This window comes from Schistocerca cancellata, chromosome 11 (assembly GCF_023864275.1).
Source record: "Schistocerca cancellata isolate TAMUIC-IGC-003103 chromosome 11, iqSchCanc2.1, whole genome shotgun sequence".
Lineage (NCBI taxonomy): Eukaryota > Metazoa > Arthropoda > Insecta > Orthoptera > Acrididae > Schistocerca > Schistocerca cancellata.
Genome location: NC_064636.1, coordinates 148,341,846 through 148,355,943, shown reverse-complemented (window position 1 = coordinate 148,355,943; position 14,098 = coordinate 148,341,846). Strand labels below are relative to the sequence as shown.

The 14,098-nt window shown below is 38.4% G+C and overlaps 1 protein-coding gene across 2 annotated transcripts in view; it reads left to right on the top strand.

The window, feature by feature from the left end:
• The window catches only part of LOC126108803 (uncharacterized), a 244,045-nt gene that overhangs the window by 22,076 nt on the left and 207,871 nt on the right, over window positions 1-14,098 (top strand). For both annotated transcript variants that reach the window (XM_049914167.1, XM_049914168.1), the window contains exons 4-5: window positions 1,184-1,276; window positions 2,178-2,246. In XM_049914167.1, coding sequence (XP_049770124.1) covers window positions 1,184-1,276; window positions 2,178-2,246 — 162 coding nt within the window. The remainder of the gene's footprint in view (window positions 1-1,183; window positions 1,277-2,177; window positions 2,247-14,098) is intronic.

Genomic DNA, 14,098 nt, shown 5'->3' with positions numbered 1-14,098 from the left:
AATAACAGTTACATGCTATGGGTAGTGTTGGAAAGGAGTTATAAGATGACTGTCATCAAAAATAAAAGTGTTGCAGTGAATTGAAATTAAATTGGATGATGCTTGAGGGAATTGGATTAGGAAATGACTTACTAAAAGTAATAGATGTGTTTTGCCATTTGGTCAGCAGACTAACTGATGATGGCCAAAGTAGAGAGAATGTAAAATGCAGACTGGCAATAACAAGAAAAACATTTCTGAAAATGAGGATTTTTTTAACATCTAATATCAATTTAAGTTTTAGGAAGTCTCTTGTGAAGGTATTTGTCTGGAGTGTAGCCTTGTACATAAGTGAAATGTTGCTAATTCCAGATCACTCAAGAAGAGTATAAGCTTTTGGAATATAGTGCTACAGAAGAACGCTGAAGATGAGATAGGCAGGTCAAATAGCTAATGACATTTTACTGATTTGTATTCGTGAGAAATTTATGGTACACCTGGGCTAAAAGAATTTGAAATTTGTAGATGAGTGGTTGGCATAGCTGACTGTTATTTAGGGACTTGGGTTCAATTCCCAGTTCTGCCAAGGATTTTCTTGATTGGACCAGGGTGCAATCAGCCTCACAAGGCCAACTGAGGAGCTACGTGACCTGGTATGTGCATCTGATCACACTCTCAGGAGACAGTGGCACGACAGTCAGTTGGGTGTGATTGGCCTGTCTAGTGCCAGAACACAGAACTTTACCTTTACCATTACTTTTACCTGTGAGTAAAAGAAGGGATTGGCTGGTAGACATATCCTGAGACATGAAGGAATGTTCAATTTGGTAATGGAGGGAAGTGTGCTGGTAAATATTGTAGAGGGAGACCAAGAAATAAATCCACTGAGTAGTTTGAAATGGGTGTAGGCTGGAGTAGTTATGTAGAGATAAAGAGGCTTGCACAGGACAGAGTACTGCCAAGAGCTGCTTTGAACTAGTCATCAGACTGCGGACCAACACCACCACCACCACCACCAACAACAACAACAACAACAACAGTGACAGCAACAACAATATAGAAATTATCAACAGTAATGTCAGTTAATTAGTAGATCGGTAATGTCAGTAAGTTAGTGGGTTCTCGTTTTCTGTGGTGCTGACCTATTTACTTATTCGAGTACAATATACAAGCAGTAAATGTACTTTTTTGTTTTGTTACACAGATAAATCGGTACAACACAGCTACTTGCATACTATGTGATCGTACTGAACGTGGCGCAAAAGTGGTTCTTGGATTAGAAATGGAAGCCAGTGATGTAAGTAATCGTGTGTTTATTTGCCAAATCACACTCATGACTGAGAGCTCATCCAACAAAACTGTTCTTATTGTACAAATATCACATCTATGTACGGGATGTAAAAACAAGGCACAAATTACGTTGTGAGGTGATCTGTAAAACTGTCCTCATCTGTGCTTATCTTCTCTAGGCTGCAAACCTTACTAGCTGATAGTACCAGAAAAACTTCCAGCATTGTTAAATGGGGAACTGTTGTTTTGATTTATTAAGATTTTATTACTGTATCGTAGAGACTTGCGGCCTAAATTTGTGTTGTTTACAAATATGAGCTGTGCATGGCAAGCATGTGGACGAATGAGCTTTGTGTGTAGATCATACAGTGACCAGCAGTGTGTTCATAATCATTTACAGTCATGGTGTTACCAGATTTCATTGGCAGAATGCTAATACATGTTGGTGAATGTAGAACAGATGGAGAATAGTAAAGTAGTAGAGTGTGTATGACTGTTTGGTTCCAGATGACTATTGCATGATAACTGTGTGTGATTGCTAGTAACTGATTTAGTTCTGACTTTTTGAGAATTCATTCAGTTGTGCTCCATAAAATGCATGCAGTGTGAATGTGCTTTCATGAAGTCCCAATCGTACATCAATAGTTATGGAAAGTTAACTTGTAACAAGCTGCTAGACAGAAGTTAGAACATACAAGCATTCAAATTAAGTACATTACATAAATGTGAATGAAAATCATACAAGCATTCAAATGAAGTACATTACATAAATGTGAATGAAAATCAGCAAAAAAGGGTTGTTAGCAGACATTTGTAGTTCTGCTACAAACCAGTTAGCAACTGGAAATCAATTAGAATAAGTATGGAGCATGTGAGTGAAGTGAATGGCATTTTCATTTCTGTTGCAGATCAACACTGAGCTACCAGTTTCAGAGAGATGCATCAAGGAAGAACAGGATGAAACCAAGGATCAAAAGGTAATCCCAGAGTTTCAAAATGGAGTTAATTAAGCTCTATCGTAGTGTTATAATATTACAGTGGTAGTGTCCATATGGATGGCTCTGCTGTAAAGGAAGTGATTTTGTTGTTGTTGTTGCTGTTGTTGTTGTTCTTGTGGTCTTCAGTCTGAAGACTGGCTTGATGCAAGTATCAATGTTAGATGTGCAAGACTTCATCTCTGCATAACTAGTGCAACCTACGTCCATTTAAACAATCTTACTCTACTACGACTACGACTACTACTACTACTACTACTACTACTACTATTACTATTACTATTACTACTCCCCTTTCATGTCCTTCAACTCAAATGATGGGAGTCTGGCTTCTGTACAAGTTGTAGAAAACCTTTCACTCCCTAACTCAATTGATCTGTCTTCTTGTTATGGCAGTGCTGTTGGAGTTTTGGTTTGCTGGCTCAGATGTAGATCTACTGTTGGTCAGAAGTATGTGCCCTTTCTGAAATATTTTAACTTGTAATTTTCAATTATTGTCTGTATGCTGTAATTCTTTTGTGAAAGTAATCTCCTTTTTTGCAAATTTACATACTGCTGCATCTATGTCGTTTTTCTGTTCCAAACAAATGAAAGACACCGATGTTAGTAGTAGAGATTGAGACGTGTGAATTTACAGGGTAACCAGAAAGATTGTGAACTGGGGTAGCACCAGTATGTGGATAAGTTAATCAAAGAGTTCAGTTATGCCTTCTTTCATTTGGAAATTTCTCACTGTGTTGAGCTGCAGGCAGGATTGCTTTGTGTACTGGATAGATCAAAAATTATTTTATTTGTTATACTTTTATACTGTCACTCAGTAGTGTCCTATGGTTAAGACTTATGTAGCAACACAACTAATCTCAAAAAAGTGTTTATTCCACTGAAAGGTATAATAAGAATCTTGTGTAAAGTAGATAGCTGAACTTCTTGTTGAGGCCTATTGATGGTCATAGGGATCCTGACACTTAGTTGCTAGTGGACACAAGGCAGGAGATTGAAAATACTGAAATACTCAGAAGTGGAGTAAAAGCAACTCCTATAATTCCAGGATATTTGGATTGTGGAATGTATATTCTGGTTAACAGTAATGTTACCATTACTTATCCATTACAGAGACAGCAGATAGTGTTGAGTGAAAAAGTTACATGAAACTTTCTGATAGATTTTGTGTTTTGAACTGGGATTTGAACCTGTCACTTTTGCCCTTCACAGGCAAGTGCTGTGCCAACTAGCTGTTCAGACATGACTCCTGACTCACTCTCATAGCTTCCAGCCAGTACATCTTCTCCTACCTGCCAAAGTTACACAAGCACCTGTGCCTACCTTTCAGGATTAGCATTCCTGAAAGAAAGGATGTTATGTAGGCTGTGCCATGTCCTAGGGGGAGTATGTTTGAAAAGAATTTTCATTCTGCAGATGGATTTGTGACAGTTTGAAACTACACTGGGTTGGGACTCAAACACAGAACTGGCTAAAGTAAAGCTGTGAATGTGGGTTATGAATCATGTCTGGATTCTGAGATGGTAAAAGCCTTGCTGCAAAATGTGAAGTTTCCCTGTTCGAGTCCTGGTCTGACACTTGTTTAATCTTATGGGAAATTTTCAGATATGCACACTTCCCTGCAGAATGAAAGATTAGTTCGTAAGAAAAGTTACACATTTGGTGAGATGGAACTACTTCATAAAAATAACAGATAGGTAGCATATGAAGAGTAACTTTTTTCAAAGTAGTTATTTTCCTTGTAACATACACATATAAAAGTTATCTAGAAGTAATTACAATAATTATCAGTGCATGTATATTAGTGCTAGTCATAAGGTACAGTTATAATCTTCACAGAAATATCCTGCAGTGGCTGCTTAGCACTGTTAATTGACTCTTTCCACATCACTGAAGGCTCTTCACCAGAATGGACTATCCATAACCAGAGTGTGAATGAATAAACGAATTAATAAATGTTGGCACATTCTCAGAATTATTGAGATCCTTGGGAGAGCTAGCTATTTCACCTGCTGCGCAAGATGTATGAGATGGGCAAAATACTCTGACTTCAGGAAGAAAGTAATAATTCCTATTCCAAAGAAGACAGGTGCTGACTATGTGACTATTACTGAACCATCAGTTTAATAAGTCGTACTGGCAAAATACTGACTCAAATTATTTACAGGAGAGTGGAAGGTTGGTGGAAGCCAATCTTGGGGAAGGTTGGTATGGTTTCCAGAGGAATGTGGGAGGACACAATGCAGTACTGACCCTATGACTTAACTTAGAAAATAGTTTAAGGAAAGGCAGTCCTACATTTATAGCTATCATAGATGTGGAAAAAGCTTTAGAGTGCCAACTGGAATACACTCTTTGAAATTCTGAAGGTAACAGGGATAAAATGTAGATAACATAAGATGATATACAACACCTACAGAAAGCAGATGGCTGTTTTTAGTCAAGGGGCATGGATGGGAGTCACGGACCCACAAGGTTAGGCGAGGGCGCTGATGTGCTGCTTCCTGGACTCGGGTAGGCGTGCCGGCCGCGGATCGAATCCTCCCAGTGGACTGATGACAAGGGCCCGTGTGCCAGCCAGCCTGGATGTGGTTTTTTGGTGGTTTTCCATATCCCACTAGGTGAATACCAGGCTGGTCCCCAAGTCCCACCTCAGTTACATCACTCACAGATATTTGAAACAAGGTCGCACTATTTCATAATTTACACTCGATGCAGACAGCTGGGGTACACTGATTCCGTCCTGGGGGGCTCGGGGTGGTGGCAGGAAGGGCATCTGACCACTCCTTCAAACTAACCTTGCCAAATCCGATTGTAACCATGCTGACCCTGTGAAGCCTTTGGGACGAAGAAGAAGAAGAAGAAGAAGAAGAAGCTTGAAAGTGAGGCACAAGTCGAGAAGCAAGTGAGACAGGATTGTAGCCTATCCCAAATGTTTGATTTCTGCATTGAGCAAGCAGTAAAGGGAACAAATTAATTATTTGGAAAGTGAAGTACAAGGAGGAGAAAGAAAATCTTTGAGGTTTGCTGGTGACACTGTAATTGTACTAGAGACAGCAAAGGAAGAGCTGTTGTACAGCAAAGGAAGAGCTGTTGTACAGAATGCACAGTGTCTTGAAAAGAGTTTACAACAGGAATGTAAACTAAAGTAAAAGCTTGGGTTAGGGAAAGTAGTCGAAATAAATTGAGTGATGTTGAGGGAATTAGATTAGGTTAGAAACACCAAAAATAGTAAACGGGTTTAGCTATTTGGGCGATTAAAAAACCGATAATGGCCAAAGTAGAGAGGATATAAAATGCAGACTGTTCGTGTAGGTAAAGCAATTCTGAAATGAAAGAAATTGTTGATCTCGAATATAAGCTTAAGTTTTGGACATATTTTCTGAAGATATTTATCTGGAATGTAGCCTTGTACGGAAGCAAAACATGGACAATAAACAGTTCAGAAAAAATAGAAGCTTTTGAAATGTCATGCTAGAGAAAAATGAAGATTGGATGAGTATATCAGGTAATTGGGGAGACACTGATAATTTGAAGAGAAAGCAACTTAAGTGAAAGAAGGGTTTGGTTGATTCTATACATCTGAAACATTAAGGCATTGTCAGTTTCTGAGTGGAGTGATGTGTGGGAGAGAACGCCAAGGGATGAACCCAGTAACCAGTTTCAAATGGATGTTGACTGCGGTATTCGTGCAGAGAGGAAGGGGCTTGTGCAGGGTAGAGTGGTATATGGAACTATATCTAACACATTTTCACACTGAATACAACAACAAAGACAACAACAGTGGTCCGCAGTCTCCATAAATTCTTTTAATGATGTAATTTTCCACTTTTGGCTTAACTATTTTTATTTTGATAGTTCATTTTTGGCTTATGGGCTGTTGTCAAGCATCTTCAGAGTTGTAGTACAAGTTATCACATAAAAAATAAGTGCAGAGTGAAGTCATAGTAAATTGGAGACAACTACGTAAAGTGTTTTTTCTTCCAGATGGGGTGGGAAAATAAGTGTTTGTTTATGAATCTGCAAATGTTCACATTTTGTGCTCAGCCAGTGATTTGTAAGGTTAGATATATCAGTTATATTGATAGCTCTGCTAACAGAATCAATAAGAACTTAATACTTCCAATAAGGGTATATTACTCTTTCGAGATAGACTATGCAGTTAAAAATGCTGTTCATGCTGCTGTGCATAGTAAAGCTATATATGAACCCATTTAAGAAACATTCGTCACTTTCAATGTAGTCAGTCTATTCAGTAAGGTGGCTATAATAGAAATCTTTGAAACCAAAAAGAATGTACTTAGTATTTAAAAAATTGGATAACCAGAATTGATTAATTTTAGAGTTACTGTGATTGATCTTGTCATTTCATTAATTAAAGTTCCAAGCTGAGAGGTATTAACTATAAGATAATGTTGCTGTGGGTAGTTACATTGTTAGCACACTAACAGGTATTTTGGTAAATTGCTAATATGGCTAGCAATACTTATTACCACAAGAGATATGTTCACGACACACTTGTTCTCATTAATGGACGATTGCTGACATTGAGAGTATACTATTGCTGTGTAACAGTGTATGTCCAAATATTGATTTTACTATGGAACTAAATAAAAAACAAGCTAATTTTTTTTTTTTTTTTGATGTGATGACAAAAAATGACAATAACATCCATAAAAGTAAACACTGGAGAATCCAGGATGAAATGTAACAATATTATGAGAAGGAAAGTTGCTACTGTCTCTCTCTCTCTCTCTCTCTCTCTCTCTCTCTCTCTCTCTCGCGTGTGTGTGTGTGTGTGTGTGTGTGTGTGTGTGTGTGTGTGTGTGTGTTGATAAAGGCAATTGGCCAAAAGCTCTTAAGTGTGAAAATCTTTTTTTTGTGCCTATCAGTGACACAGCATCTCTGCTACATGGTGAGTAACAACTATACTTTTCATAATATTGTTACACACATGAAATTGTAATATGCTGGAAATGAACCTGCACTAACTGCATAATCTTTGATTGTTTGCAACACATATAGATACATATGTAATTCTTTTTCACTCCATGGCAAACAATGGTTAACCTCCATTAGGACAAAAATAGATTTGCTAAAGAATTATATACACAAAAAACAGCAGCTAATGACAGTTCGGTACCAGTATTTTACATAAAATGTATTCTACAAAATAATGGAATAAGAACAACAAAATAGAAAAATAAACCACAATGATATGAGAAATGGAACCAGGAAAATATGTATACATTGATTTGCCTTACTGTGGTGGCACATCAGACAGAATAGGCCAGATAACAAGAGATGGAAAATAGCTGGCCACACTGCCCACAAAATAAAATCATTTACACTTTCAGGAATTTATAGAATCAGATGTGAATTTGAGTGCTTCCTAGTGGGCAAACAAGGACATGTTTACTCATATGATTCAAAGAGCACACAAACACAAGTGAAATCCCTGGACTAGTAGGACATAGCTGGTGTGGAAAGGGGCCAAAATAAGTTCCTGACAGTTACACTCAAGATATAAATTTTATTAGTTAAAACACACAATAACATAAGCAAGAATTAAACACTCTCAAGGTTTTAACGAAAGAGCTCCTTTGATTTGATTTAAATCAGATGGAAGCCACATATGAAAATCCAGGGCCCAAGGCCTAAGCAGGGAATTGAGGTACAGGAGGTCTTCTGGATGCTTCAATTCTTTCAAAAAATTTATTTTGTTACTTCAATGCACACTAAGTAAGAACAGTGTTACGGCTTAAGGCCAAAACAAAGATTTTCAATGTTAATTCTAAATAGGCTGAAACCCGGCTGAAGGCCGCATATCAACCAAACAATTTAACGTCTTAAAGCTTAGGAAGAAGGGCTTTCAGTTTAACAGGCTGAGGGCCTTAGCTTAAAACATTTCATGCAAACTCTGTTGAAGGCTTCATACTAAAGAATAATGATGTTACGACTTGAGGCAAGACCAAGATTTTAAATTTTTAGTTTCAGAGAGATTAAAACTCAGTTGAAGGCCACATACTAAAGAATGCCAATCTTATAACTTATGGATCAAGACAGAATTTTGGATTTTTATTTTAAGAGAGATTAAACTCAGCTGAAGGCTACATAGTAAAGAATACCAATCTTATGACCTAAGGGCAAGACAAAAATTTTGAAATTTTAATTTAAGAGAGATTAAAACTCAGCTGAAGGCCACACACACCATGCAGAAAACAATTTTATGGCTTAAGGCCTAAAAGAACAGCTTTACAATTTAAATAAGCTAAAACTCAGTTGAAGGCCACACACAATACTTAAATCCGCAAATCACAACTGTCAGGTCACTGCGGGAGGCTGCAGATTCTAGGCAACAAAACACATGACTTGTTATCACACCGGTCATAGACTGAGAAAACAACAATCAACAAAATCGAACAAATTGTAACAGTCGAGTTTTAAGAACAGGTAACTAATTACTCAACTTGAGGATCCTGCTTCAGAAGAAAGCGAAAGGTCGCTCACACAGCTAGTGCCTTCAAATGCAACAGCGCGTGCCCGCCGCCAAAAGCCCCAGCCTGGATTCGCGCTGTGGAGACTGCATCGCTGCTCAATTCCAACGAACCAACAAGGTCCAACCACATCCCAACTCATAAATTGGTGTTTGTCATGAGGATCTAAGACAGTGTCGACTGAGACAACTGGCCGAACAAATGACCGATGGCAGCCCACCTTCACCAATAGCAGTCCCGGCGAATACTAACACCATACAGACACGACCATTGCTATTCAGTGTGATAGACAGTTGACAGCTCCAAGTGTTGAACTCTTTATAAAATAGCTCACTTAGCAGCTAAAAATAAGTACTCACTTAATAAACAGAAAATAACTCTACTATGTGAAGTGAACATGAACTTGGTGGAGTTATTTGTCTACTTACACAAGGTAATTAGACAGAAAATGATGGGGAGGTATAGTCTGTCGGTAAACTAAAAATTAACCAGCATTTGTTATGGAGGAAGTTGCCTTTAGCCAGAAGAACACACAAGCTACCATACTGGATGACTACAACCATTTTTCCCTCCCATGCTGTAGAACAGTGTGGAGGGATTTACATAGCTTTTGTCCATATGCATTACTATTAGTAACTCAGATCTGCATTCCATGTAAAGTTTGATCAATATGGTGTGCAGCGGAGAATCTGTATAACTTAATGAAACACCCTGTAGTTGATTCTTATGATGTAGTGGCATTGATGATGCGGAATCACCTGCTTGACCTTCATTGTGCAGACTGGTGAAGGAAGAAAGAGCATGAACTTGATCCAGCAACCCACCTTCCCTCTTGCTTCTATACCACAGATCTTCTGCCCTCACTGTTACATCCCCAGAGCACAGTTTATCCCTTGATAGAGCTGTACTGAACTTGGATGTCATACATTTAACATTTGCTTTTAATCCACTTCATTTAAAGATAAATATTAATTTTACACCCTTAAAACAATATTTCTAATAATCTGCTCTTTTCCCATACCCTGCAGCATTGAAACAATTAGTCTTAGGAAAAAAAAAAAAAAATAAATGAATAGCGCTTTTTCGGTAAGAAATTTAATGTAGTTTATCTTTGAACAGGGAAACACTGTCTCTAGTAGCTGTGGTTTTAGAGTTATTCAAGACAGGGAGGAAAAAAAAAAAAAAGGCCTCAAACACCACCCTCCCCACCCAAATGCTTGCACCCTACCAATCAGAATTTTTATTTTATGTTGTTCATGACACTTCCTCCTAACACTGTGCAAGAATTGATGACTACATGCATTTTTCTCCTCCAATTTCCTTCATTGACTGGGCTATAAAAGAACCCAGTACACTGTCCTGGATGATGACTGTTCATCAAAGACAAAGGTAGCATTATGAGTGTCCCAGGGAAGAATGGTAGGACTGCTCTTGCCCTCTGTGTACATAAACGGTCCAACACATAGTGTGAGCTACAATCTGTGATTGCTGAAAATGCTATGTGTACAGGAAATTGTTGTCATTCAGTGACCATACAATGGTACAGGATGACTTGGACAGGATTTTTATTTGTTATGGGGAGTTGCAACTTACTTCAAGTGTAGAAAAATGTAAACTAATGCAGGTAAGTATGAAAAACAATGCTGTAATGTTTGAATACAGTATTTGTGGTGTGCTGCTTAAACCAGACCTGGCAATTAAATATATGGGCGAAATGGAACATACACTTAAGGTTGGTTGTAGGGAAGGCAACTGGTTAGTTTTGGTTCATGTGGAGAATTCGTGGAAAGTGTAGCTCATTTATAAAGGAAACCACATACAGAACATCAGTGCAGTCCATTCTTGAACACTACTCAAGTGTTTGTGTTCCCCACCTGGTCGGTTGTAACAGACCTCGAAATATTTCATGTGTGATGCTAGATTTCCTATGGTAGGTTTGATCAAATGTAAATGATTATGTAAATGCTCCATGAACTCAAGTGGGAATTCCTGGGGAGATGATGTTTTTGCAAAACACTGTTGTGAAAGTTAAAGAGAGCTGGCATTTGTGACAGACCACAGAATGATCCTATTAATACCACCACACATCTTCCGTAAGGTCAGGAAAGATGAGTTGAGAGAAATCGGATCTTGTTGGGAAGCAGCTGATTTCCCCTTGCTGCATTTGTGACGGGAAGAGGAAGGAAAATGACTAATGGTGGGATAAGTGACACTCTTCCTGGACCCTGTAATAGCTTGCAGAGGGTGTAATTTAGATGTAGATGTAAGCTCAGAATTCCATGCATTTGTCTGCCCCCTTAGCTGAGTGGTCAGTATGTCTGACTGCCATGCAGCAGGCCTGGGTTCGATTCCCAGCCAGATCAGAGATTTTTCTCTGCTCAGGGACTGGGTGTTGTTTTGTCCTCATCATTATCAACGTGCAAGTCACCCAATGTGACACCAGCTGGAAAGACTTGAAACTCGGTAGCCGGACTTTCCCAGGTGGGCATGCCTGACTGTGAGTGCCATATGAACATCATCCAGGAATTTGAGTCTAACTTGTTAGGAATCCCATGTTAGATTTTGTAGTTCAGAGCATTTTTTTAAAATTCTCACCCATATTCACATGGGAAGCATTATTAGAATTTCCATTCAATAACAGTTATTTAGACTCCTAAAATTCTGACTAGAGTTGGATAACATTGTTGAGAATCAGCTTTTCAGCACTTGCAGCTGAAATTGCTTTTTATTATTATTGTCACGTGCTATTGAACTGAGAAAGTAGAAATTTGGTAGTGGAGGACCAAAGAACAAATTTTGTTTAGCACTTTCTAAAATGGGACACCTGTAAAAATAAAAAGTAACCAAACAGATATTTATCCACTGCTGCAAGAGACCCCTTATGATGTGGATTTGGGAAATTTAGAGAAGTCTCTGAGAATCTAAAATCTGAGGCATGCAAATGTTTGCAGTACATGTTGTTGCACCATACAAATATTGGACGGGAGACGGAAATTCTGTTAGAATATTGAAATTGTGTACACATTTGTTAAAAATCCTGTTACATGATTTTGAAATCTCAGTGACTGAAGAAATGTTTTGCCAGTCTGCATTTTTTTGGTATTACACTATAATGCATTGCTGTACTGCAGCTACTAATGGCTGAGAAAATGTGTTGAAGTGTATCTCTGTTTGGATTCTCCAGAGAAAAAGATGTACTTGACCTCTCAATGAGGAGGTAGGCTTACAGACAAAGAAGATGAATAAAGCTGAAAAGACTGTAAGGAGAACAGTGTTCAATGAAGTGCAAATTAAAACTTTGTCAACCAATCATTCTAAAATTTCTAAGAATTTGTGATCTTATGTACAGTCAAAAATCGGGTATTGAGCCACTCAGTGATCATGTTGTCACTGGAAAGGAAGATAGATAGAAGGCCTAAATACAGAATAGAAACCTGAAATGGCTGATATCGAAATAAGTGATCACAGAATATTAACTCAACTGAAACTGCCAGTGGAAAAGCAAGAGGATTGGATGAGATTGGAGAGATTATGTGAAAGAACTTGCTGCCCTTCAGCAGTAGTTGATCATGTTTATGGGAGCAACAAAGGGTACATAAATGCACAAGATGGCTATACCAACCTAAGAAAATAAATGTGAATGTTGACATCCCACAAAATGTAGGCAGAAAAGTGTTGAAACATCTGCAGTTTGTGCTTGACTCAATCCTCAGTAACTGTGCCAAACTGGGGCTACAGCAGAGTCGATCGATGTCTGTTGCTTTTGTCATTAGCTTGGGCAATGCATTGAAATGGGGCTTAGTGCAGAAGCTGTCAGTCTTCCAACAGCAGTGTCCATCAGATGAGCAAGCTGTGTAAATTGAAACTTAGGAAGTTCGTGTAACAACACAGATTTCTCTTGCTGTGTTGCCGCTACGGCAAGGGGGGAAGGGGGGAGGGGGGGGGGGAGTGACAAAGAATAACAGATGCAAAAAAAAAAACAACCAAAATGATGATTCCCTCAAAACTTAAAGCTCAGAAAAAATAAAAAAATTGTCCCATGACTCCATGTGAGAGAGGATTAGACATGGAACTGGAAAGCAAGGCTGCACTATCACAAAAGAAAATGAAAACCGTTGCAACAACCTGCCTCTGTCATTATTAATTAGTTGTATCCATGAGTGGTGAAACAAGAAATAACAGTAGGCGTGAGTAATCAACAAGGTTTATTCCTCTGCAAGTGAAGACATAAAAACAGAATAAGACAACACTTTACTAAACAAGCTAGCACTGCCATTGGGACTACGATCAACAATGTCCGTGGAACAACCCAATGGCTTTAGTGCCAAGTAGTAGAAGTCAATGAGTAATGCAGTTCCAAGCATTGTTGATAGTCCAGATGAGAGCGTTTTGTAAGTGCATACTCATTCAGTCTGTAGTGCAATATTTGTTTTGTTTTTAAAACAAGCATCTGTTCGTTTCATAAGCCAGTCTGTCAATCTCTCAGCTGTTTGCTATTGCACATTTCCAGAGTAGCAAGTTATGTATTTAGCATTTCCTGCATTTTTCTAGTAATATATTTCTCAGATGTCATGTTTAAGAGGTTTCATCTCTTGTTTCTTAACTGTAAGTGTAAATGCAGGCAGTGGTACAGCAGTTTTCATTTCTTCTGAACAGCAAGCTGTACAGAATCATAACATACTGTCGATGGCCATCACACAGTGTCCATTATGGGCGATATAATTATAAGCATCCCTGATGTGGAGAAATAGCTGTAAGTGTTTAAAACAAATAAGTCACCTGGTCTGGGTGGAATCCCAGTTCGGTTCTACAAAGAGTATTCTACAGCATTGGCCTCTTACTTAGCTTGCATGTATTGTGAATCTCTCACCCAGCACAAAGTCCCAGAAGACTAGAAAAAGGGTGTGTGACTCCAGTACATAAGAATAGTAAGAGAATGGACTCCCAAAATTACGGGATAATATCCATAGCATAGGTTTTCTGCAGATTTTGTCAACATCTTTTGAGTTCAAATATAATAAATTTCCTTGAGACAAAAACTTCTGTCAATGAATCAGCACAGTTTTAGAAAGCATCACTTGTGGGAAACCCAGCTTTCCCATTTCTCACGTGATGTACTGTGAACTATGGATGAAAAGTAACAGATAGATTCCACAATTCTGAGTTTCCAAAAAGCATTTGATGTGCCCCACTGCAGACTTAACAAATGTATGAAAAATTGGAATAGATTCTCAGATATGTGAGTGGCTCAAAGACTTCTTAAGTAATGGAACCCAGTACATTGTTCTACATGGTGAAAGTTCATCAGAGACAAGGACGTCATCATAAGTGCCCAGG